The sequence below is a fragment of the Myodes glareolus genome, chromosome 17, assembly GCF_982192425.1.
Source record: "Myodes glareolus chromosome 17, mMyoGla1.1, whole genome shotgun sequence".
Taxonomy (NCBI): domain Eukaryota; kingdom Metazoa; phylum Chordata; class Mammalia; order Rodentia; family Cricetidae; genus Myodes; species Myodes glareolus.
This window is the reverse complement of record NC_142042.1, coordinates 67,826,677-67,851,861: the sequence shown is the minus strand read 5'-3', so window position 1 is coordinate 67,851,861 and position 25,185 is coordinate 67,826,677. Positions and strand designations below refer to the sequence as shown.

The 25,185-nt window shown below is 50.7% G+C and overlaps 1 protein-coding gene across 2 annotated transcripts in view; it reads left to right on the top strand.

Annotated features, from left to right (window-relative positions):
• Window positions 1-25,185, top strand: part of Iqgap3 (IQ motif containing GTPase activating protein 3) — a 44,679-nt gene that overhangs the window by 4,479 nt on the left and 15,015 nt on the right. For both annotated transcript variants that reach the window (XM_087897376.1, XM_087897377.1), the window contains 20 exons: window positions 2,046-2,202; window positions 2,621-2,698; window positions 5,533-5,609; window positions 6,644-6,711; window positions 6,800-6,913; window positions 7,908-8,086; window positions 8,476-8,554; window positions 9,335-9,498; window positions 10,300-10,387; window positions 13,055-13,218; window positions 14,522-14,679; window positions 15,839-15,960; window positions 16,034-16,197; window positions 17,950-18,040; window positions 19,035-19,202; window positions 19,279-19,418; window positions 19,498-19,668; window positions 21,953-22,036; window positions 22,195-22,266; window positions 22,361-22,430. In XM_087897376.1, coding sequence (XP_087753502.1) covers window positions 2,046-2,202; window positions 2,621-2,698; window positions 5,533-5,609; window positions 6,644-6,711; window positions 6,800-6,913; window positions 7,908-8,086; window positions 8,476-8,554; window positions 9,335-9,498; window positions 10,300-10,387; window positions 13,055-13,218; window positions 14,522-14,679; window positions 15,839-15,960; window positions 16,034-16,197; window positions 17,950-18,040; window positions 19,035-19,202; window positions 19,279-19,418; window positions 19,498-19,668; window positions 21,953-22,036; window positions 22,195-22,266; window positions 22,361-22,430 — 2,408 coding nt within the window. The remainder of the gene's footprint in view (window positions 1-2,045; window positions 2,203-2,620; window positions 2,699-5,532; window positions 5,610-6,643; window positions 6,712-6,799; window positions 6,914-7,907; window positions 8,087-8,475; window positions 8,555-9,334; window positions 9,499-10,299; window positions 10,388-13,054; window positions 13,219-14,521; window positions 14,680-15,838; window positions 15,961-16,033; window positions 16,198-17,949; window positions 18,041-19,034; window positions 19,203-19,278; window positions 19,419-19,497; window positions 19,669-21,952; window positions 22,037-22,194; window positions 22,267-22,360; window positions 22,431-25,185) is intronic.

The following is a 25,185-nucleotide window of genomic DNA, read 5'->3' as shown; positions in this document are numbered from 1 at the left end:
CCTCAGAAATGGCGTGGCAGCTTAGTCAGTCAGCTCCAGGTTCAGTGAGAGGCCCCGCCTCCGGGCAGCAGGGCCGAGAAGGGCAGGATGGCAGCTGGTGTACTCTTGGCCTCTGCGTATGTGTGAGATGTGCGTTACTTGTCCCTGCACACACTTACAGACCACACAGAGCACAGAAGGAACTTCATCATCTGAGGGTTATTTGGTTACTTTATGATTCAGTTTACCCAAGAGAGGCATGACAAATACATAGTGCGTGTGTGTTTTTATGTGTGGTGTATGTATGTTTCCGTCTGTATGGACATCAGAAGAGGTGTCAAATGTCCTGGTGTGTCAGTCTCTACTTCATTTCCTGAAGACAAGGTCTCTCACTAAACCTGGAGCTAGGCCAGTGGACAGCACACCCCAGCCATCTTCCTGCTTCCCCGTATAGTACTGGGGTTACAACTGCTTGCATCCATGCCTAGGGTCTTATGTAGGTGTAGGGGATTTGAACTCAGGCCCCTATGCCTGTGCAGCAAGCACTCAGATCTGCTGAGTCATTTCCCCGGTCCCCTTTTCTTTCCTTTAATTTTTTTTAAAATTTATTTTTATTTATTATTATTATTTGTTTTGTTTTGTCTTGTTCTTTTTGAGACAAGGTTTCTCTGAGTAAGAGTCTGGGCTGTGCTGAAACTTGCTTTGTAGATTAGGCTGACCTTGAACTCACAGAGATCCTCCTGCCCAAGTGCTGGTATTAAAGGCATGTGCCATCACCGCCTATTAAATTTTTTTAAAAAATTTAATTAAAATGAATGTGTATGGGTGTTTTATCTGCATGTAGGTCTGTGTACCATGTGTATGCCTGGTGCCCTTGGAGACCAGAAGAGGGAATCAGATCCCCTGGAACTAGAGTTACAGATGCTTGTGAGCCACCATATGGTTGCTAGAATCAGACCCAAGTCCTCTGGAAGAGCAGCCAGTGCTCTTAACCACTGAGCCATCCCTCTTTTCTTTCTATTCTTTTCTTTCTAAAATAGTCTATTTTACTGTTTTCCAAAAAGAAGGTGAGGTAGAGCAGATGAGAAATCAGGTGTCATCTGGGTGTGGTGGTCACACCTTTTATCCCAGCACTCAGTGCTGCTGAAGCATGTAGGTCTATGAGTTCAAGGTCAGTCTGGTCTACGGAGGGAGTTCCAGGTCAGCTAGGGCTACACAGACAAACGCTACTGTTGTAAGAGGAGTGGCAGGCTGTCTGGCCTCCAGTCCTGTCTTCCCTGCCTATCTAAGTTTTGCCCTATCAAAAGGCCAAGGCAGTTTTTTTATTTGACCAATGAAAGCAACACATAGAAAGAAGACCCTCTTACACAAAAACACTGTCTTGAAAAATCAACAAACAAAGAAATCAGGTGTCCAGCAGGGAGAGTTGGAGCAAGGTATACTTGGCTCTCTTTGGAAACGTATCTGTAGACCTCAGTGTCTGGAGAGTCTACCCAAGGAGTCATTATGCTTGCCCAGTAGCGTCACCAGCAGTAAAATGCTCAGAATCACCGGCTCACCAAATCTGGCAGCTGTCCAAGGAGATGGGTTGGAAAGTGACCTCCAGTTCTAAGAGGTGCAGCTTTTCTGTCCCGTGCCCTGTTCCTTATCCATAAACCCACAGAGCCCCCAAAGACCCCCACAGAGCCCCTAAAGCCCCTGTTATCAGAACTGAACTGTGAACTGTGCAGACCATTCTACCAGACACGATCTTTCAGAATCATGCAGAATGAGAGAAGTGGCAGATTCCATTTGGTTTGAGTCAGGTATGTAGCCAGACAGAGTGAGGGTTTACCTTACATTACAGTCTGGTTAAACCTCCCTGGAGGCAGGCAGGTATGGGAGACTCAGGGAGTCTTTCCAGGGTGAATAAGGCAAAGGATTGCCTTGGTTAGGCATCTATAGCAGCTTGGGGAAAGTTGAGAACTGTGAGGCAATAGGAAGAGAGGGGGATTTAGGTAGGGAGGAATAGTGTGTCAAGTCACTTGAGGGATGGGTGGGTCCTAAGAACCACTCTCTGCTCCCAGCTGGATGGAGGTATGCTTGAAGGAGGAGCTTCCTTCCCCAGTGGAGCTGGAGGAGAGCCTCCGGAATGGCGTGCTGCTGGCCAAGCTGGGCCACTGCTTTGCCCCCTCTGTGGTCCCCCTGAAGAAGATCTATGATGTGGAACAGCTGCGATACCAGGTGGGCACAGTGTAACGAATCCCCTGCCATCTCCCTCCTAAGATACCCCTTCTCACAGCCATGAGGGCATGGTGACCACGTAACCTAAAAATCCGTACGTGATCACTTTGGCAGCTGGAAAGCAGTACAGTCGTGGGTATTCACTAGTGTCTCTGCCAGGCGGGTGCTCTGCTGACAGGGAGGGTACTGCTGCATGGGCCTTAAGATGCATGCATTCTATGCCAGTTTGGAAGCCTTACTGGCTCACCCAGTCCTGGTGCTTTCAGATGTTTTTCTGTTCCATAGGGCAGGAGGTACACAGGGTGGGGTCCTTTAGCTCTGTCTACCCTTCACCCGTGAATCTTTAAGCTGGCATCGGGGCTCCACCCATAGGGAACCCTGAGAACTGTAGGACCATTCTCTCTTTTCTCCCTTTCAGGCAACTGGCTTGCATTTCCGCCACACAGACAACATCAACTTTTGGCTTTCTGCAGTAGCCCACATCGGTCTGCCTTCGGTAAAACAGATGCCAAGATGCTTATCTGTCTGCTCTAAGAGAACAGTTCTTGGGGCTCTGTGCCTTGGAACCAGGTTGCCTTCCCTCCCTTTGGCTTCTGGGCTGAGGAGCGCACTTCTTCATGGAGTGAGCGTCTGTGTAGTGTGGATGGGCTCTTGTTAGCCAGATGTTTTCCCGCCAGAATTTCAGAGTGGAGCAAGAACCTGCCACATCCCAGGTGGGAGACCTCGGACTGGAGCCTTAGGCCCAAGACCCTAAGGATTCCTGCTCCACGTCCTTTCCCTGTGAACCCCAATCTGTTTCTCACCTAAAAAGTCGGTCTGGTAATTCCCACCTATAGTGTTGGTAAGAGAATTGCAGGGCCTGTGTAAATTCCCTTTGTAAAGCATTATACAAATTGAGGCTAGGCAGGATTCTGCAGTGTATCAGCCCTTCTCTGTGTTCCTTCCCTGGAGAAGGTAACTAAAAATTAGGTGAACTGGGCAGTGGTGGCACATGCCTTTAATCCCAGCACTCAGGAAGCAAAGGCAGGCAGATCTCTGTGAGTTTGAGGTCAGCCTGGTCCACAGAGTGAGTTCCAGGATAGCCAGGGCTACACAGAGAAACCCTGTCTTGAAAATAAAAAAGATGAGGTGAAGAGAGCAGCAGGTAGAGGAGCTTGCTGCTAAACCCAACAGCCTGAGTTCAATCCCCAGGTGCCACATGATGGTGGAAGACGAGAACCAGCTCCTGCAGGTTGTGTTTTGACACCCACCTACACACGCACGCACGTACGCACGCACGCACACACGTGGGTGGAAATAGCAGCAAAGACATTTTGGTGTCTGTGGTGATGCAGATCTATAATCCCAGCACCTGGGAAGAAGCTGAGGTGGTGAGATTGTGAGATTGAGGCCAGCCTGCATTATATAGTGAACCCTTTTCAACAAAAGGAGAAAGTCTTGTCCTGGTGGCACAGGCCTTTAATCCTAGCCCTTGGGAGGCAGAAGCAGGCAGATCTTTGTGAACTCAAAGCCAGTCTGGTCTACCTAGTGAGCTCTGGTCCAGCCAGAGCTACATATAGAGACCTAGTCTCAAAAAAAAAAAAAAAGAAAGAAAGAAGGAAGGAAGGAAGAAAGGGGGGGGGGGCAGAAGCGTTAAGAGTACAACTCCTCTTGCAGAGGGTTCAGACTCAATTCCCAGCCCCTATATCAGGTAGCTCACAACTGACTGTAACTCCAGTTCCAGGGTATCTAGTGCCCTATTTTGGTCTCAGTGGATAGTTGCATACAGATGGTACCCATACAGACAAGCGCACACACATACATAAATAAAAAATAATTAAAAGAAAGAAAGAAAAAGGAGCTAAAGAGGTGGCTTAATGGTTGAGAGCACTGAACGTTCTTCCAGAACTTGGCTTTGATTCCCAGTCCTCACACAGTGGTTTACAACTATCTGTAATTCCAGTCAGAGAGATCCCATGCTGTCTTCTGCTCTCTATGGGAACCAGGCACACTTGATACACAAACATACATGCAGACAAAACACCCATATACACATTTTAAAAAAACTTAATAGGGGGGCTGGAGAGATGGCTCAGTGGTTAAGAGCATTGCCTGCTCTTCCAAAGGTCCTGAGTTCAATTCCCGGCAACCACATGGTGGCTCACAACCATCTGTAACGAGGTCTGGTGCCCTCTTCTGGACTGCAGACATACACACAGACAGAATATTGTATACATAATAAATAAATAAATATTTTAAAAAAAAAAAAACTTAATAGGAAAAGAAAAAGACAGTTTAGGACTGGGACATAGCTCAGTGGTAGAGCCCTTGCTCAGCATGTGAGACCCTGGAAAAAAGCTGTTACACAGGGAAACACTGTCTCAAACAAACAAACAAAAACAAAAGGCAAAAAACTGAGCTTCCTGGTGCATCTCTGCTTCCAGAATAGGGAGGGTAAGGATTAGGAGTTTCCTGGCAGGGCCTGTGTGTTCAGATTTGATGGTAACTTGGGTTACACAGTGAGACCTCATTTCAAAAAGAGTGGAGGAGGGACCAGAGAGGTGACTTAAAGGTTAAGTGTACTTACTGTACTTGCAGAGGCTCCAGGTTCAATGTGCACCCCAGTTCCAAGGACCACTATTCCCCTCCTGATCTCTGCAGGTGCCAGGCAGGCATGTGGTGCACATAAATACATGTAGGCAAAACACTTGTGCACATAAGGGAAATAAATCTAAATTTAAAAAAAAGCCAAAGAGACATGCATTTTGGTGGGAGAAGCAATGGAGGGATATGTTGTCTTGGAGCGACTGGGACCTCTCTGGCTTTGGGCCCTCATTAAGCTGAATGTAGTGTAGGATGTACACTCAGGTTTCAGTTCTTAAAGGGGCTTTTACAGTTCAAAGGCCTCTATGGACCTTGGCAATGCATGCCTCGTTGGGCCCTCCCTAGGAGCATGGTCAACTCCTAAGCACTTCATGTACGTGTTGGAAATCTAGGGCCAAGGACTAGGCTCATGGAGGCTGAGTGTCTGGGGCCGGTTTTTCCTGGTGACTACAGCCTGCATCCTATAGCCCCCGAGGGCTCATCTAGTGGTCAGCTAACCCTGGACACTCTGTGACTGTGGGACTGGCTGTGCCTTGGCTTAGTAAGCCTTTTTTACATTGGACTGAATGGGGTTGGTTATAGAAATGACTTAGAAGCCAGGGCTGTTGGTGCTCACAGCTCTGATTGGAGAGAGATGCATTGCTCAGCCTGAGCCTCCTGTCTCATGCCAGCTTGAAAGCCTTACTGCACTGCCTTCCTCTGTGCTGTCCTTCCCGATGTACAGCAACTGTCTGGTTTCTCCTCTAGATCTTCCTCCCAGAGACCACAGACATCTATGACAAAAAGAATATGCCTCGGGTGATCTACTGCATTCATGCGCTCAGGTGAGACACCCCTGACTTTAGTCAGTCGGGTTCTTCTAGGGCAGTGGTTCTCAATGTTCCTAATGCTGTGGCCCTTTAATACAGTTCCTCATGTTGTGGTGACCCCTGACCATGAAATTATTTTGTTGCTACTTTGTAACTGTAATTTTGCTACTGTTATGAATTATAAGTATCTGTGGTTTTTGTTCATCTTAGGTGACCCCTGTGAGAGGGTCATTCAACCCCTAAAGGAGTCACAACACACAGATTGGGAACCACTGCTCTAGGTAGATCAATTAATAGATGAATCAGTTAATAGCAATAAATATAGAAAAGAGGGAGGGTAGCCAAATTAGCAATTTTGGGGTGGGTGAGATTTTAGGTCTGCGTGGGTGCTTACATTCATGTGTATGTTTGTGGGCACATTTGTATGTAATGTGCCCTTGTAAATGAGCCTTGTAAATGAAGGAAGAGCAGGATAAAGTCCTTAGTTTGTGACTAAGGACACATGAGCCTTGTAATGAAGGAAGAGCAGGATAAAGTCCTTAGTTTGTGACTAAGGACACATGAGCCTTGTAATGAAGGAAGAGCAGGATAAAGTCCTTAGTTTGTGACTGGGATATGAATGAATCAGAACCAGGACCCATCAAGAGTATCACGTGCAAGCCACTTACAGCAAGCAGGAAAAGCTACTCTCGGGCAGGTATACCAGTTGGCGTAATCATAGACTGGAACTGTCCGGTTCCTGTGCCCACTGTGTCATCTCTTCATGCCTTCCCTCCCATGCCCTTCTTTGCCTCCACTCCTGGCCTCCACAGCTGTGCTGTAATCTTCCATCTCGGGTCCCATGCCCTGTGTTCTCTGTGGAGCCATCACAGTTACAGACTCCTGTGGTGTCTTGTTTCTGTTTTGGAGCTCTGTCTGCTTGAGTGACTTGAGGGCAGGCACTCAGTGCTCTTCACCTCTGGTCTCCATGTAATTTCACACACCTGTCGTGGACAAGGTGAGGCAATCAGTAGATTCCAGCATGTTCTGATGCCTTCCATTCTTCCCAGTCTCTTCCTCTTCCGGCTGGGATTGGCCCCTCAGATCCATGACCTGTATGGGAAAGTGAAATTCACAGGTAAGCCAGCTCCTTCCTCTTAGCCATAGACTAAGCAAGGACATGGGGATTCTGAGCATAATGAAGAACACCTCTGGTACTATTGCAGCTGAGGAACTCAGCAACATCGCCTCTGAACTGGCCAAATATGGCCTCCAGTTACCAGCCTTCAGCAAGATCGGCGGCATCCTGGCTAATGAGTTTTCAGCCGATGAGGCTGCAGGTAGGGCTTTGCCCTAGAGTAGGACATGGGATCATGGGGCAGGGTTGGGACAGGGAACGGGATGTGGGATGGGATGACAACAAGCCTCATAGCCTTTGGATGGGCTCTGGCATCTCTTATATCCACAAGCAGATAGGTCAGGCTCACTGGTGCTACAGCTGGTTGTGCGCTGGCTGCGCCCTGGCTGTGCTCTGGCTGTGCCCTGGCTGTGCTCTGGCTGTGCCCTGACTGTGCTCTGGCTGTGCTCTGGCTGTGCTCTAACTGTGCCCTGGCTGTGCTCTGACTGTGCCCTGGCTGTGCTCTGGCTGTGCTCTAACTGTGCCCTGGCTGTGCTCTGGTCTGCGCCCTGGCTGTGCCCTGGCTGTGCCCTGACTGTGCCCTGGCTGTACCCTGGCTGTGCTCTGGTCTGCGCCCTGGCTGTGCCCTAGCTGTGCTCTGGCTGTGCTCTGGTTGTGCTCTGGTCTGGGCCCTGGCTGCGCCCTGGCTGTGCTCTGGTTGTGCTCTGGTCTGGGCCCTGGCTGCGCCCTGGCTGTGCTCTGGCTGTGCTCTGGTCTGGGCCATGGCTGGGTCCTGGCTGTGCCCTGGTCTGGGCCCTGGCTGCACCCTGGCTGTGCTCTGGTTGTGCTCTGGTCTGGGCCCTGGCTGTGCCCTGGCTGTGCTCTGGGCCCTGGCTGTGCCCTGGCTGTGCCCTGGCTGTGCTCTGGTCTGGGCCATGGCTGTGCTCTGGCTGTGCCCTGGCTGTGCCCTGGCTGCACCCTGACTGCGTCCTGGCTGTGCTCTGGCTGTGCTCTGGTTGTGCTCTGGTCTGGGCCCTGGCTGTGTCCTGGCTGGGCCCTGGCTGTGCTCTGGTTGTGCTCTGGCTGTGCTCTGGTTGTGCTCTGGCTGTGCTCTGGCTGTGCGCTGACTGCGTCCTGGCTGCGCCCTGACTGTGTTCTGGCTGTGCTCTGGTCTGGGTCCTTTCTGGCTTCTTGACCTTGTTCTCTTACCCTCCAAGTCCATGCAGCTGTTCTTGCCATCAATGATGCAGTGGAGCGAGGGCTGGTGAAGGACACTCTGGCTGCCTTGAAGAATCCAAATGCTCTTCTGGGGAATATTCGGGAACCTTTGGCAGCTGTCTACCAAGAGCTGCTGGCCCTAGCCAAGGTGGAGAAGGCTGCCAATGCCAGGAACCATGTAAGGATGTACATTTGGGATATAGTTGCCGCTAAGTTGAGAGACCTAGGGGTCTCAAGTGGAACTAGGACTGCAGTCTGTCCTGTCTTGAGTTCCAAAGATCCTCCCGTGAGTTTAGAGAAGCAAAAGAGGAGCATGAAGTGCTGTCTAGTGAACAAGACTGGAGAAGAGTCTAGATGGCTGAAGTGGCTCTGGAATGAAGCCTGAGATGACTGGGGAGCCCACAGGCTGATTGGCTTAGCTCTTATTGCCAGGAGTGAGACCCATGTTCTCCTCAAAACCCTAAGATCTTTGGGCCTGGCCCTTGGTCTACTACAGAAGTGCGTGTGACGGGATAGGGAGGACGATCGCACTGTCTCCACGTCTCTTTCTGCATCTTGCTTTTGCAGGATGATGGTCAAGAACAGGACATCTATGAGTCCTGCCTCACCCAGGCAGAGATCCAGGGCCACATCAACCTTGCCAATGGTAAGAGGTGACTGGGAGAACCTGGCAGGCGGATCTCTGTGAGTTCAAGGCCAGCCTGGTCTTGTCAGCTCATTCAGGGCAGGCTCCAAAAGCTACAGAAACCCTGTCTCAAAAAAACAAACAAAAAACTTGGAGATGGCTGATTTAATAAGCTCCATGGCCTTATGTGAGCCAGATCTGCCCTAGGGAAAGATCACAGTCCAGGGAGTATACACCCTCTCCTCTGGCCACAACAAAGAGGTTCATATCAGAGAGCTCCTGTGGGAATGGAAAATTACAAAGATGGGCAAATGGACAGGTCTTTCAGCTCCCCATGCTGGGGGTGGATATTTGGATTAGGGTCCTTCAGGAAGGAAATGTAGCTGGGAGTACCACACACCTGGGATTCCAGCAGTCAGGAAGCTAAGGCAGGAAGATGAAGCACTCAAGAGTTCACAGAGCCAGACTGTGAGGCCTTCTCAAAATAAAAGGAAACAGGAAGAAAGAAAAGAGTGTGAGGATTGATGGGACAGGGAAGATGGTGGACAGAGGGGCCACCCAAAGGCTCACAACAAGAGGACATTTGCCTGCTAGGATCAGGGTATTCTTGGGGTCTGGAGCAGTGAGACGGGAGGGCTATGAAGACCAAGAGGAAGACGTAGGCTGGGCCTCCTGAGCTCTCCGTGTCAGAGGTCAAGGATAGAGGTGACTTTGGGGAGGCAGAAAGAAGGCAGATTCCCGGGTCTGGCTGGGGATGGTAAGAAGTGGACTTCCCACACCTGGGGTTGTGCTGTTTTTCAGTCCAAGGAGCTCTGGAAGTTGTTGATGATGCTCTAGAGAGACAGAGCCCCAGGGCCTTGCTCGAGGCCCTTCAAGACCCTGTCCTGGCCCTGCAAGGGGTGAGAAGAGATTTGGCTGACTGGTACCTGGAACAGCTGAGTTCAGACAGAGCACAGAAGTCACAGGTCAGGCTCTGCCTAGCATTTGTCTGCCGATAGGGTGGGAAATGGCCTCGTGTGCATATCATCACTGACTCCTTGTTTAAATGGTTGACTCACCCCCCAAAGCACAGTGGACCAGGTGTCTGGTCTGCTTAGAGTCCCTCAGACTGAGAGGCAAGGACCAGGCCTGCTTCTCATTGCTGACTTGGGGTCTTGACTAATTAACTTTCTTTGCAATGCTTTGACCGCTCCCACATTTTTCATGTGTATGTGTCTCTGGTATGAGTGTTTGTCTGTATGTGTGTTCACATGGGGGAGGGCCAATGTGTGAGCTTGCGGTGTGTGTGAGGATGTGCATAAGAGGCCCAAAGTTGATGCCGAGAATCATCTGAAACCACTCCTCCTCCACCTTAGTCACTGAAGCAGACTCTTAATTGAGCCCAGAGCTCACCAATATGGCCAGTCTCACTAACCAACTTGATCACCCCATCTCTGCATCTAAGGCTGGAATTATAGGCAAAACTTGCGTGGGTTCTGGAGATCCAAACTCCAGTCCTCTTGCTTACATAGGAAACACTTTGACCAGGGAGCCATCTCTCCAGCCCTTAATGCGTTGACTTTCTGTTTGATGTTATTTATACTTGCACCTAGTCTGTTGTTATTTTAGATGTATGCTGGTTGAAAATAATGGTAATAAAGATAGAGTACTAGAGATAGGTAGGCCAGGTCCTTTTACCTGAAGGGAGGGCAGGACTGAGTCCTGGCAGCCCCTAATGCACATGCATGGCCTGGGAGCTCTTCCACTGCACCTCTGCTCTCTTGCAGGAGCTGGGCCTGGCGAGGCTTCTAGAAAAGGAGGAGATCCAGGCTGGGGTGGCTGCGGCTAATGAGAAGGGCGATCGAGAGCAAGCCAGTAAGTTGTCTCCAGGGGCCTTGGGCGCTGCTGGCTCTTGGTAGTGTATCTTGCCCCATTTCTGATATATGGATTGGATAAGGCAAACTCCTGTCTCTTTCCAAGCCTAACAAGGGACTTGACCCTTCATATTCTCTGCCCTCTGCACCCCCCGGAGGGACACATCAAATGAAAGATAATGATGTCTTGCTGCCAACTTGGACTAGACTTCTTCTGGGGAGTTCACCTATAATATTGTTTCTGCCTATTTATATTTCTTTGGCTTCTGAAATGTGATTTCTCAGGTAAGGAAAACAGTTTCTAATTCAGTGTCCTTTAAAAGAACATTGTATGTAGGACTGGAGAGAAAGCTCAGTGGTTAAGAGCACTTGTTGCTCTTGCAGAGAGTTCAGTTCTTAGTACCCGCATGGTGTCCCACAATTATCTGTAACTCCAGTTCCAGGGGATCCAAACTAGATTTGAGGCCTTTTCTGACCTCTGCAGGCATGAGACACGTGGTACACACACAACCTGCAGGCAGAATAATGTTACATAGATGATAAAGGAAACCTAAAAAAATTAAAACAAAAAATTTTATACAATACTAATTCAAGGTATGAGTGAAGATCGTTAGGCCTGGGGCCAGCTATAGGGTCTGTAGTTTTGCCTCTTTGTCAGGTTTGAGGTCTTCAGTCACTATTTACCTCTGAGTAACTGCATCCTCCCCCAGACTGCTCCTGGCTGCCACCTGCCGTGTGGCCCAGCTTCATTCCTGGGATCTTGTGCTGATCTCTCAGCAGAAAAGCTTCAGCTCTCCTTCTTGGTTTGCTGTTTTCTGAGATAGGATCGTACTGTAGCTCAAGCTGCCCTGGAGCACAATGTGACACTCTTGCCTCTCACACACACATGTGCGCGTGCTCACCCTGAGTGCTGCTGTCACAGGTGTGAGGCCCCACACCCAGCTGCCTCTTATATTCTTGTTTGTTTGTTTGTTTTCTCTGTAGCTTTGGAGCCTGTCCTGGAACTAGCTCTTGAAGACCAGGCTGGCCTCGAACTCACAGAGATCCGCCTACCTCTGCCTTCCAAGTGCTGGGATTAAAGGCGTGCACCACCACCACCAGGCTCAACTGCCTCTTACATTCTTTTTATTTTATTTTTTTAATTTTATTGAATGTGCATGGGTGAGTGTGTCAGATCCTCAAGAACTGGGGTTAGAGACAGTTGTGAGCTGCCATATGGGTGCTGGGAATTGAACCTGGGTCCTCTGAAAGAGCAGCCAGTGCTCTTAACCACTGAGCCATCTCTCCAGCACCCCCCCCCATTCTTTTTTTTTTTTTTTAAGATTTATTTATACTGGGTGGTGGTGGCGCACACCTTTAATCCCAGCACTCAGGAGGCAGAGGCACGTGGACCTTTGTGGGTTGGAGGCCAGCATGGTTCCAGAGCAAGTTCCAGAACAGCAAGGACTACACAGAGAAATCCTGTCTTGAAAAACAAACAACAAAAAAGTTTTATTTAATTTTGCTTTTTATATATTTAAGTCTATAAGTATATACTTGCATGTATGTTTGTACCGTGTGCATGCATTGCCTATGGAGGCCAGAAGTAGAGGCCTGGAACTGAGTTTTAAATGAGTATGTACCCCTGTGTGGGCACTAGGAACTAAACCACCCTCACAAGAGCAGCAAGTGTTCTTAGCTGCTGAGCCATCTCCCCAGCCCGGCTCTTTCATTCTTCATCCTACACTTTGGTTCCATCCCTGGACCTGGCAGCTGAGGCCTCCCAGGTGTTCTCTTGCTTTTCAGCTCCCGCTTCACCCAGTGCAGCTGAGTTCGTCCTTGCTTCCTTCCCAGTGCTCTGGGCCTCTGAATGACATTTCCTCCGTCAAGCAGGTGGAAACGTCTGCCCAGCTGTCTCCAAGGCTTCTCTGTGAAGTCGTTTGCTTGCTCCTCCTCAACACTGCCGTCACCCTGGGGTGGGAGCCCTTCTAGCGCGGCCCCTGCAGCTGGGCACTGTTGGTCTTCTGGTGTCCTTATCCCTCCCCCAGAGATTATGTGCTTCCTGAGGCGAGTGTCCATTTCTGCTGGCATCTTACTGGCCCCAGAGTATGTAAACTCTAACCACACTTGTGTGCCATGGCCCCTTTTAGCTTCCTCCACCCACTGTAGTGTAAATGGAGCTGGCTCTATATTTCTCTGCACTGTCACTAAGGTTTGGTCCCCAGAGCCCTTTGACTGACTTCATCTTAGTTTTGCGCCATTGCCAGCTGTCAGTCTTGTGCTCACTGCTGCTGGGACAGCCACTTTCTGCTGCATTCTGAGCTATGCAACTCCTGGGCCCAGCACGTTGCCTTTCACAAACCCCCACCACCACCGTCTGTTTTTTAAGACAGGATTTCCCTGTAGCCCTGGCTGTCCTGGAACTAAATAGACCCAGCTGGGCTCAGATTCCCAGAGCTCTGTCTTCCTCTGCCTCTCAAGTGCTGAGATTAAAGGAGTGCACCACCACCATTTGACCAGAGCCTCTCTTTTAAAGCGCCCCATCCGCCTTTCCTGTGGAACCTTTAGGGGTGCATTCTGAATCTAGTAGATTGACTTTCTAGAAGTGTTACAAAGCCGTTCCCCAGCAGAGCCTGTTTGGTAAGGACAGCTGAGACAACGGACACTTTCTTGCTGTCCTCCCCGGTAGTGCTCCAGGCTGTGTGGAGAATCAACAGAGCCATCGAGAGGGGCGTGGCCACAGACACTGTGAAGAAGCTCATGTGCCCTGAAGCCCAGCTGCCCCGAGTGTACCCCTTTGCCTCTGCTGTGTACCAGCAGGAGCTGGCTGTGCTCCAGAAGCAGCAGCAGGGGGTAAGTCCTGGGGTCCCAAGCAGCTAGGAGAATGGCCAGAAATTAGGAGGCAGGGCTGCTTCCCAGGAGCATCATGGCAGCCAGTAGTGGCGCACACTCTCAGCACGGACTGCAGCCCTGCCAGGTAGGTGCTGGTAAGGAGAGGGTCGCAGACTGAACACTTGCCTGTCCCGCTGACTGGCAGGGCTTGCTGTAACCGCAAGGCTGCCCCACCTCACTCCTGTCCACACAGCCCTTCTGATAGCAAGGCTTGAGCTTCACATAGAGTCATCATGTCGGCTGCGGGAGTTAGAGGTCACCCGAGGGCCAGGCAGAGGTGGGGAGGAAGAGTTAATGATGAAGGAAGGTGGTGACCAGGAAAATAAACCAAGCAGTGCTAGAGGAAGTCTGGGAAGGCTTCCTGATCCCCCAACAGCAGGTGTTCACAGAACACCTACTTCAAAAACATCCTGCACGCAGCACCGTCTTTGGCAGGGGTACAGTGATAGCAGCTGAGGAACAGGAGAGCACCCCAGAAATATAAGGGGTGAAAGCATGGTGCTGGAGGTTATGGAGTTGAGAGGCTTGAGTTCAAATCTCGCTCTGCTACTTCTTAGCTATGTGACACTGATGGTTCATTTACTTTCTCTGCTTCTCGGTTTCTTTATAAATGGTCCCAACCTCATAGCATTGCTTCAAGGACTTTATGAGTTAGCAGATGTGCTCAGAGGAGCGCCTCGCAAGGAAGCTTTAGCCATCGTTGTTGTTTGCAGCTCCGCTCCAGGAAAAGGCAGCAGAAGGAAAGTGGGTTGGAAAATGGGGCCAGGGCCTCGTGGTGTTCAGTTCTGTTCCCTCTCTGTCCTTTTTGACTTTTTGAGCATCTTACATAGCTCATGCTGGCCTTGACCTTATTATGTAGCTGATGTTCTTGCCTCTGCCTCCTGAGTACCACAGGGATTCATCCCTACAACTGGCTTCATGCGCTTCTTGATATGACGGGATGGAAGGCTGTTGGCAGAAGGCACATGTTGAGTGTGGGCTCCAGTCAGGCAGCTAGCTCCATTTAACCCGTATTGTTAGCTATGGGCTTGGCTGGGAAGCGGGGTTATTAATGGTACCTACCTCATTTGGCTTGTGTGGAATAAGACGGCACCATGTATGGTCTTTGTGATTGTGTTCACAGTAAACATCCCAGATATAAATGTTGGTGAATGAGTGTGTCCCAGGTGTTGAGCATGAATGGTGTTGTGGAGATGGATGTTGGAGAACTCGGGGCAGGCAGGCTCCACAGTCCCCCAGCTCCTCCCAACTCTCTCCTCTGTAGGAGCTGGGCCAGGAGGAGCTCTTTGTGGCTGTGGAGATGCTCTCAGCTGTGGTTCTCATTAACCGTGCTCTGGAAGCCAGAGATACCTGTGCCTTCTGGACCAGTCTGGTGAACCCTGCTACTGGCCTGGCCCAGGTAGAAGAAGAAAATGCTCAGCGGTGAGTGAGGGGGCTTTAGCCACATGTCAGAAGTGAAGGGACAGCATGAGTGTGGCTGACGCTGGACGGTAGTCTTCTGTCTGATGCCCGTTCTTGGCCCTATCCCCCTAGTTCTGTTCACAATTGCCCCTCCTATGTTTCTTCCCCAGTGAGGAGCACATGGTCATCCCGTTTCCTTTCCATTTTTTAGGGGGGGAAGGTTTGAGTGACTACACACTGCCAGATGCCTGCCATTCTAGGTGTTGAAAACAGTGACTAAACCAGATCTCTGCTCTCAGCAAGCATACACACAAGCAGGAGTCATGATTGGATGGGTCCAAGCCAAAGGAGACGGGGGCGGTGGGGGCGGGGAGCTTTCCTAGTCACACAGTGAGGAAGTTCATGCAGAGAAGGACCTAAGGAGCCTGAGTTCTTCCCACGCTGCTCTTCAGGACAGGAGAGTGTCCTAGGTGCACTCAGGATGTCAGGACGAGCTTGGGAAGAGCTTGCATGGCATGTCTGAGGCTCTGGGTTTAACATCCCAGTGTTCAAAAAAACTAAAAGCAAAGACTACCAGGAAGCCAGAGTAGCCAGACAGAGTGGGCTAACAGAGCAGCCCATGTCCTCAAGCATGGAAGGAAGCTCTGGGGTGTTCAACAAGGAAGGAAACCTTCTGACCTGCTTTACCAAGATCATTCTGGCTATGCTGAGACTCTGGCACAGGCCTGGGCCAGGGCAGAGCGGCAGGACTGGGAAGAAAGTGCCTGCATGTGAGTGTATTCTGAAAGCAGAATTGACAGGACTTGGTGGCAGCAGGAGATGACTCAACAGATGTTTATCCAGAAGGGACAGGCTGGGGCACAAACACAGACTGGGGGAAAGAGGAGTTCAGATGAGACCCTGCCTGGCGTTCAGGATGAGTTCCTCAGCAGTCCCCCAGGCCTGTGAGAGATGGAAATAGACCTTTGGGATTAAATATAAGTCATGAAAGGCTTGAGTGGCTGAGGTCTGGGGTGAGAGTACGGAGGGAAGGGGGCTAAAGCTTGAGCTCCGTGCGCCACACTGTGGGCTTGGAACTGTCTGTAAGGGGAGAAGACGGTGGCCTGGGAAAGACCAGCCATAGCTGTGTCCGCACGCTGCTCCCACCGCCGCTCACGCTGCTCCTCCTCTCCGCTGCTAGTTACTTTGATGCCCTGGTGAAGGTGCAAAAGCTAAGAGAGACGGACAGAGCCTTCCTGAGTTGGAATGACCTGCAAGCCGCAGTGTGCGAGGTCAATGCGCAGGTTCAGGAAGAAACGGATCGTGAGTGCCCCTCAGACAGCCTTTCCTGTAGTCTTGAGTTTGGGGCTGCCGCTCATCCAGATGTCTTCCTCAGAGGTCCTCGCCATCAGCCTTATCAATGAGGCTCTGGATCAGGGCTATCCTGAGAAGACTCTGTCTGCTCTGCTGCTTCCAGCAGCTGGCTTGGAAGATGTCAGCCTTCACGTTGCTCCTCGGTATCATCTCCTCCTCGTGGCAGCCAAGAGGAAGAAAGCCAAGGTAAGGTTAGAAAAAGATGGCTGGGTTAGACTCTAGAGCGAAAGGCTCAGCCTTGGCCAGAGCGGTGCCCAGCATGCACTCTGAAACTGGGGGATACAGACTCTGAACCAGGCGAGGCACAGGCAGGATTTGATTGTCATGACAAAATGTGGACTTGGGAAAAGAGCAGGCCTGGGAATCAGGTGCCTGGACTCCCCACTCTGATCCCCAACGACACCTGATCTTGAGTATCCCTGGGGTGTGTGTACTTATCTGTAAAACGCTGCATCCTCTGCCCTTGCGCTTCGTGGGGCAAGTCCAGTGAGCTAAGAATGGAGCAGGGATTTGAACTGACACACGCTGAGGTTTGTGGCAGCAGAATGAGGTTGAGACCTGGGGCCCCGAGCGGGTGAGCTTGCGTCCTGCAGCATCACCCGGCCTCCCTGTGCTGCTGTGGCCCTGCAAACCTGTGACAGCAACAAGCTTATCTCACAATTGTTGAGTTTGAGTAAGTGCCGTGGCAGGAGTACTAGCCAACATTTATTGAGTTTTTACTTTGTGCCAAGTTTGCTTGATATGCCTCGCAAGTCCTGATTCATGAAGCCGAAGAGCTGACTCCGCGGTTAAGAGTGCTTGATTCTGGACAGAGTCTGAGTTCAGTTCCCAACACCCACATCAGGAGGTTCACAACCCCAGATACAGGGGATCCAGTACCTTCTTGGGGCGCTTGCATTCATTCACATGTATACACCTCCACACGGATACATACATACCTAGACACCTAACTAAAAATAAAGTCCTTTTAAAAAACTAATTCATGGGGACTGGAGAGATGTCTCAGAGGTAAGAGCATTGCCTGCTCTTCCAAAGGTCCTGAGTTCAATTCCCAGCAACCACATGGTGGCTCACAACCATCTGTAATGAAGTCTGGTGCCCTCTTCTGGCCTGCAGGAATACATGCAGACAGAATATTGTATACATAATAAGTAAATAAATATTTTTTTAAAAAAAAAACTAATTCATGCTGGGAAGTGGTGGCGCACGCCTTTAATTGCAATACTTGTGAGACAGAGGCAGGCAGATCTCTGTGAGTTCGAGGCCAGCCTGATTTACAGAGCTAGTTCCAGGACAGGCTCCAAAGCTACAGAGAAACCCTGTCTTGAAAAAGAAAAAGAAAAACTAATTCATAAGAAAAGTCTTAGGAACAATACCGGATAGCTCACACCTGCAGGAAGTGTAGGTGGGCACCTGACACATAGTGCTCAATAAAAAACTCTGTAAGAGTCCATTTCTGATTAGGACAAGAGCGCATTGGGCTGATCATAGCCAGCTCGGGCTTCCTTGGCCTGTGTGCACAGTCTTCCTGCTACCTTTTGGTGACTAGAAATGTGCAGCCAGGAGATACACAGCCAGCACCAGGATTGGGCTAAGGGCTGTGACTGAGGTAGAGGGGGATGGGAAGGGCTGCAGGGTAAGTGTCCCTGGGTGTGGCTGTCAGGAAGTGCTGGACACTGAGGGTATGAAAGAGATCCCTGAGACCAAGCTGAGCCATGCTCAAAGTCTGAAAGCAGAGTAAGAAAAGAGCCTTCTGAGCCTGGCAGCCATCCAAGGGGGCCCCGGGGCCACGACTCCTCAGGGCAGATAGAAGAGAGCCTTCCCTCACTGCTCTGATGTACTTTAGTTCCCTGCTGGGTTTGTGGGAGCCTGAAGATACCAGTTTGGGGTCTTGTGTTTTTCTCTTTTTTTTTTTTTTTTTTTTTTTCCAATTTCCAGGTGACAGGAGATCCCGGGGCTGTACTGTGGCTGGAGGAGATCCGCCAGGGAGTGGCCAGAGCCAATGAGGACACAAACACAGCTCAGAGAAGTAAACAACCAGGCACTGGGAAGGCAGAGTGGGGCCCCACCCCGTCTCATGTTAGCCATGGAAAGCATTTTAGCTTGCTTTCTATTGCTGAATAAATGCTGTGACTGAGAGCAACTTGGGGAGGAAAAGGTTTATTCTTAGATTTCCACATCCCAGTCCATCATTGGAGGAAGTGAGGGCAGGAATTCAAGATAGAAACCTAGAGGCAGAAACCAAAGCAGAGGGCATGGGGCGGTGTGGGGGGGACGCTGCTTAGGGGCCTGCTCCTCATGGCTTATTCAGATTGTTTTCTTATACACCCCAGGACCACCTGTCCACAGGAAACACATCCACAGTGGGTTTCCACATGAATCAAGAAGATATACCACAGGCTTGCCTACAGGCCAATCCAGTAGGGGCATTTTCTCAGTTAAGATTCCTTCATCCCAGGGGCTGGAGAGATGGCTCAGTGGTTAAGAGCATTGCCTGCCCTTCCAAAGGTCCTGAGTTCAATTCCCAGCAACCACATGGTGGCTCACAACCATCTGTACTAAGGTCTGGTGCCCTCTTCTGGCCTGCAGGCATACATGAAGACAGAATATTGTATACATAATAAATAAATAAATATTTTTTTAAAAAAAGATTCCTTCATCCCAGATATGTCTAGATTCATGGCAAGTTGATTGAAACCACTGAGCTGAGAGAGGGCAGGACAGAATTCATGCAGGAGGGTGCTTTGACCACAGGGTAGATTTCCTGGCACACAAGTAGAAAAGAAATGCTCAAGAGTTTAGAACTTCCATCCCACAGAAGCCCTTCCCCAACGGCCACCTCTTCTCCTCTTCAGTGCAGCTGCCTACTGCAGCTTCCCAAGTACAACTGTGCCACCCTTGACACCCCATCCCTTCCACCAGCCATTGCGGCTGTGTGTCTCCTGAATCCAGCCCCACTGGACAGGACAGGGCTCATGGGAGAGACTCCAGAGGATTGACTTTTCTCTCCTGGTGCCCATCAGCAGCCCTTGGTGTGGCTGCCATCAATCAGGCCATCAAGGAGGGCAAGGCAGCCCAGACGGAGCGAGTGTTGAGGAATCCCAATGTGGCTCTCCGAGGGATCGTTCCTGACTGTGCTGACAGCTACCAGCAGGCCCTGGAAGGAGCAGTGTCAAAGAAGCGACGTCCTGGTAGTGGCCCTGGCCTAACCTTCTCTGCTGCTTTTCCTCCTCTGAGCCCTCTTGGCTCACTTGAGTTTCTATTCAGGGGACACAGCCTTCTGGGTTCAACACGACATGAAGGACGGCACCGCCTACTACTTCCATCTTCAGACCTTCCAGGGGACCTGGGAGCATCCTCCCAGCTGCCACCTCAACACCTCCCATCTAACCTGGGAGGAGATTCAGGTAGGCAGAGTTCCTGCCTTGGTGGGGGATTGTGCATGGGGAGAGGCTCCTACCCACCCAAGACCTTCTATCTCTACAGTCAGTCATCACCAAGGTCTCCGCGGCCCGTGACCGCCAGCTGCTCTGGAAGGCCAATGTTGGCTTTGTCATCCAGCTTCAGGCTCGCCTCCGTGGCTTCCTTGTCCGACAGAAGTTTGCTGAGTGTTCCTACTTCCTCAGGACCTTGCTTCCAGCCATCATTAAGATTCAGGTGGCAGCTTTGGCTTTTCCCCATGCCTGAGAAGATTGGAGATACCGGGTGTCCGCCCCCTTTTCCTGGGTGGGATTGGGATAATTCTTGGGCCTCTGAGCAATAGTGATGGAAGGTGTGGACTCTGGAGCCAGACTAGTGTGGTTAGAAGCCCAACTCCGGGGCCTGTTAGCCATGTGGCCTTGTAATTACGCTATTCTTTCTCAGCTGTGCCTCAGTTTACTCCCCCCCACCAATGCAAATGTCAGTACCACTTTCCAAGGTAGCAAGGGCGGTTTAGTGAGACAGTGTCTAGAGTGTTTTTGCAGAGTGGAAGCAGAAAGTAAGCACCAGTTATTGGCATCATCATCAGCACTGGGGAAGAGGGGAAGAGTGAAGTGAGATTCAAACACTTTCCCTGGAACAAGAATTGTGAGGGGTGACCCTGGGCTAGACAGACGGGGAGTCCGTCTGTCCCCTTCCTGTGGAATGGTAGCCGCCGTGCTGTCCTCGTTAGTAGGCATTCCATTCAGTTCTTCTGTCCTATGCATGGCTTGTGGCATCTCTGGGGCTGACCTGCAAGTGACCGGGGCAGGACACTAGCTGGGAAGACAGCCAGAGCACTCCCTGGGGTGCTGCCAGTGTAACCCCCTTTGCAGACTTTGTTTAATTAGCATCCCTGTTGCCTAGTACCTTCAGAGCACGCCCCAGCGTGCAGGGCAAGGTTGGGAGATGGGTGTAGAACCTACAAGTGAATGACCATGTCTCTCCCTTTCAAGAACTGGAGTATGGCTGGCATCAGATGTGACAGGAGGGACACAACGGTAGATAATAACACTAGAGGACCGAAGGGAGAAACGTGGAGCTGGGGGTTGGCAGATGACCTAAGCCTGCAGTAGTACCTGACAGCTCAGGCTCTGGAGTTGGCCTCCTGTCCCACTGCCCTCTGGTTAAGGCCCGGGCACCCTCCCCAAGCCCTTGCAGCATTCTTTGCCTTCATAGAGACACTTGGTTAATGCCTTGGATGTGAGGAGTTAGCAGGAAATTGCTTTCGTCACTAGGTGTGGCGGGGCTCCCTTGGTGACACCCCATTAGAGGCTGGTGTCAACATTGACCCCATGATTCAGTAATGGAGTGGCCCAGGTCACAGACTCCTGATTCCAGACTAGGGCCCACATGCACATAGACAGAGGCAGCCCAGTGCCACCAACCTTTTGCCTCAGCTTTGGGAAAGTGAGACTCACAAGTGAGGCAGCCTAGATGCCTTGAGACTTTACTTGCTCTTGAAAGCTCTGACCATCACTGGATCTCCCCAGTTCTCAACACTGACTAATCCAGATTGGAGTCATGTTTTGTTTTATTTTACATTTACATGTTTGGTGTGTGTGAGCATATACACTTGCGCATTCACACACACACACACACACACGTCATGACATACACTGAGGTCAGAGAACAAGTTACAGGAGTTGTCTCTCTCTTTCTACCATGTGGATCCTGGGGACTGAACTCTGGATATCAGGTTTGACTACAAGCACCTTTTCCTACTAAGTCATCTTACCTGCTTGGCAAGCATGATTTTAGAGAAGAATTTTGTCAGGGCTAGCAGTGTGGGAACATGGTGCATTCTCTAGCGAGTGGGGGATGGGGAGCATGGTGCATTCTCCAGTGAGTGGGGGCTGGGAACATGATGCATTTTCTGGTGAGCAGGGGCTGGGGGCATGGTGCATTCTCTGGTAAAGCTGGTGAACATTTGTGTTTTATTCATATTTTGGTGTCCATGCCTTTTATTTGAGTTTCTGTGAGGAGGTACCAGGGTACGGAGTCCTTGTCTTTCTCCTAACGCTGCAGGCCTTTGAGAACAGGGCCGATTTCTCTTCTCCACACCTTCTCTCTTAGTTGCTGTTCTATTGCTGTGAAGAGACACAATGACTAGGGCAACTTAGAAAAGCATTTAGCTAGGGGCCTACAGTTCAGTGGGTTAATCTGTGATCATCAGGCCAGAAGCACGGCGGCGGCAGGCAGGCGGCAGGCAGGCGGGCAAGCTCTGAAGCAGCGACTGAGAACTTATATCTGATTCATAAGGCAAGGTGGAGAGAGTGAGACCAGACCTGGTGTGAGGTTTTTAAAACCGCAAAGCCCATCCTTGGTGGCACACCTCCAACAAGAACATTCAGAGATTTGAGCCTATGGGAGATATTCTCAGTCAAACCACCACAGCATCTTAGAGAGCCCAGGGTAAAGCTGCGCCCCTGGCCTCTCGAACCCAGGGAGGTCTGCTAGGGTTCCCTCTTCTGCTTGGCAGGCTCACTGGCGGGGTTATAGACAGCGAAAGACTTACCAGGAGCGGCTGCAATATTTTAAAGCCAACATGGATGCTATCATCAAGGTAATTGTAGTGGTGTGGGTGGCTCCTTCCTCTTGAGCGACCCTCAGAGCACTTTTCTCATTCTCTTGCCTCCTTGTGGCCCTGGAGCCAATTGCATTAGCTGGGGTTTGAGCGTGGGTCTCAGTCTGATGCTCTGAAGGTAGTACCTTTTCTCTCAGATCCAGGCCTGGGCTCGAATGTGGGCAGCCCGGAGGCAATACCTCAGGCGTCTGCGATACTTCCAGAAGAATGTGAGTTTGCCCCATCATACCTGCCTTTACTCACAGATGAGGGCCACGTGAGCAGAACGGCGCTCAGTCACCTGTTCTCTTGTGTCCGTGGTAGGTTGACTCCATCGTGAAGATCCAAGCATTTTTCCGAGCCAGGAAGGTCCGTGATGACTACAGGATGTTAGGTATGCTGGGGAGACAGAGACCGAGAGCCAGACAAGCCTAGGTGTCCCTCTTGGGGATGCATAGCAGGCAAGGGCATCCATCATAAGTTGTCTGAGGTGTGTGGTGTTCCCTCCTTCCAGTACCAGGCAAGGCTCTTCTATCAGGTACTTTCTGAGCAGGCCTAACATATCCATCCCCCTGTGGTAGGCTCTTCCTCTCTCTGAGCTTCCTAGCTCCCAGCTGTGCCATTTTCTTTGGTCCAAACTTCCACCTCCTGGCCTCTAGTATAGACACACAGGCCTCATAATTTTTCTGCTGGGGAAAGAACAAAGCAGTAGAGGATCTCTAGCTTCCTGCCCTCTGTTTTTCATAGTTGGGCACACATGTAAAGTCTTAAGGAGGTGTGTGTGTGTGTGTGTGTGTGTGTGTGTGCGCACACACACACACACACGCGCGCGCACATGCGTGTAACGTGTACATATGTGTATGTACACACACACACACATGGAAAACAGAGATTAATGTCAGGTGTCTTTCTCTATTGCTCTCTACTCTATTCTCTAAGACAGGGTCTTACTGAACCTGGCGCGTACTGATTGACTAGGCCTGATGGTCAGAAAGCCCCCAGGATCCTCCTGTCTCCACCTCCCAGACTGAGATTACAGGCATGTGCCTTCATGCCTGGCTTTTCACATGATGCAGGTTCTTATGCGTGTGCAGCAAGAACTTTCCAGTAGAGTCCTGTTTCCAGCATAGTCCTTGTCCTGCAAGTCCAGACTCCCAGCCTAGCTTGGGAGTTAGCACATCGGTCCATCTCATGCTCACTCTCGATTCCTGGAGCAGGAGGCCGTTTCCGTTCTATGCTTCTCATTACCAGTCCTCCTCCCTCTGGCCATCAGCGTGGGCTGCTCTCCCACACCACCATCTAAATCCTTTGCTGTTACTCCAAAGCCCCTGCTCTGCCTGCCTTTTATCTTTCTTCCTTCCCTTCAGTTCTGGGGGGAAAAGTTCTCCCAATGCTTCCTCCAACTTCTTTAGCCCCCAGAATTGGTCACTTACTTAGCTTGGTGGCTTCTGTGTTGAGGATTCCTTCCTATCAGAGATGCTGTCACTCGTCATGATTTCTGTAATCATTTTAATCTAGTAATCCTGAGTCTAAGTCAATTCCATTGGCTGATCTTGGTGTCCGTGAGGTCACAGTCATGCTCCTCAGTGCTGATTGGACTAGATTGTCCTGACCATGGCTCATGCTCCTCGGTGCTGATTGCACTAGATTGTCCTGACCATGGCTCATGCTCCTCAGTGCTGATTGGACTAGATTGTCCTGACCATGGCTCATGCTCCTCGGTGCTGATTGGACTAGATTGTCCTGACCATGGCTCATGCTCCTCAGTGCTGATTGGACTAGATTGTCCTGACCATGGCTCATGCTCCTCAGTGCCGATTGGACTAGATTGTCCTGACCATGGCTCATGCTCCTCAGTGCCGATTGGACTAGATTGTCCTGACCATGGCTCATGCTCCTCGGTGCTGATTGGACTAGATTGTCCTGACCATGGCTCATGCTCCTCGGTGCTGATTGGACTAGATTGTCCTGACCATGGCTCATGCTCCTCGGTGCCGATTGGACTAGATTGTCCTGACCATGGCTCATGCTCCTCAGTGCCGATTGGACTAGATTGTCCTGACCATGGCTCATGCTCCTCAGTGCCGATTGGACTAGATTGTCCTGACCATGGCTCATGCTCCTCAGTGCCGATTGGACTAGATTGTCCTGACCATGGCTCATGCTCCTCGGTGCCGATTGGACTAGATTGTCCTGACCATGGCTCATGCTCCTCGGTGCCGATTGGACTAGATTGTCCTGACCATGGCTCCATGGAGATGAGCGGTTCTGCTTCTTGTCACTCTTTTGCTAACCTCTGGTTCCTATTGCCTGAGGTCCAGTCATGGCCCCCTCCCCTTGTTTCCCTATACCTCCCACGCCTTGTCCTGTATTCCTATGGCTGTCATAAATGCCATCACCAAAGCAACTTGGGAGGAAAGGGCTTATTTCACCTTACTCTTCCCTGCCACTGGAGGCAGGAACCGAAGCAGACACCATGGAGGAAAGCTGCGTACTGGCTTGCTCCTGACTTGCTCAGCTTGGTTTCCTATATACCCTAGGACCGGACCACAGTAGATGGGGCCCTTCCACATCAGTCATTAATCACGAAAATGTCCCACAGACAACCCTACAGGCCAGTCTAATGGAGGCGTTTTCTCAGTTGAGGCTCCTTCTCAGGTGACTCTGGCTTGTGTCAGATTTACACAAAGCAAACTTGCCATCCTGTGTGGTACTCCGGGCACACTGCGTTTTCGGCTTCCCTGGCCTCTGCTGCTCCCCTTTCCCACTTCCCACCAGATAACAGGTGGCGCACAAAGCCTGTGGCCGTTTCTTCGCTCTCCTGTAAGAGTGGGGTCCACTTCTGTCTCCCAAGACCCCTCCCACGTGCCCCCTCAAAGCATCAGCCATGCAGTACTTAACAGTGGCCATCTGCCCAGATGCCTTATAAGATTCCCTCTAGCCACATGGCCTAGACTCATTGAGCTACCAGATCTGACTGTTTCATTCATTACCAGCTGGGTAACCTGGGGCAAGTTACCTGCCCTCTCTCTACCTTTGAAGGCTCATCCTTAAGATGGACACAACAGTGTCTGACCCATTGGATTTTTAAAAAGCATTTAGATTTGGGGCTGGAGAAGTGGCTTAATGATTAAGAGAATTGGCCTCTC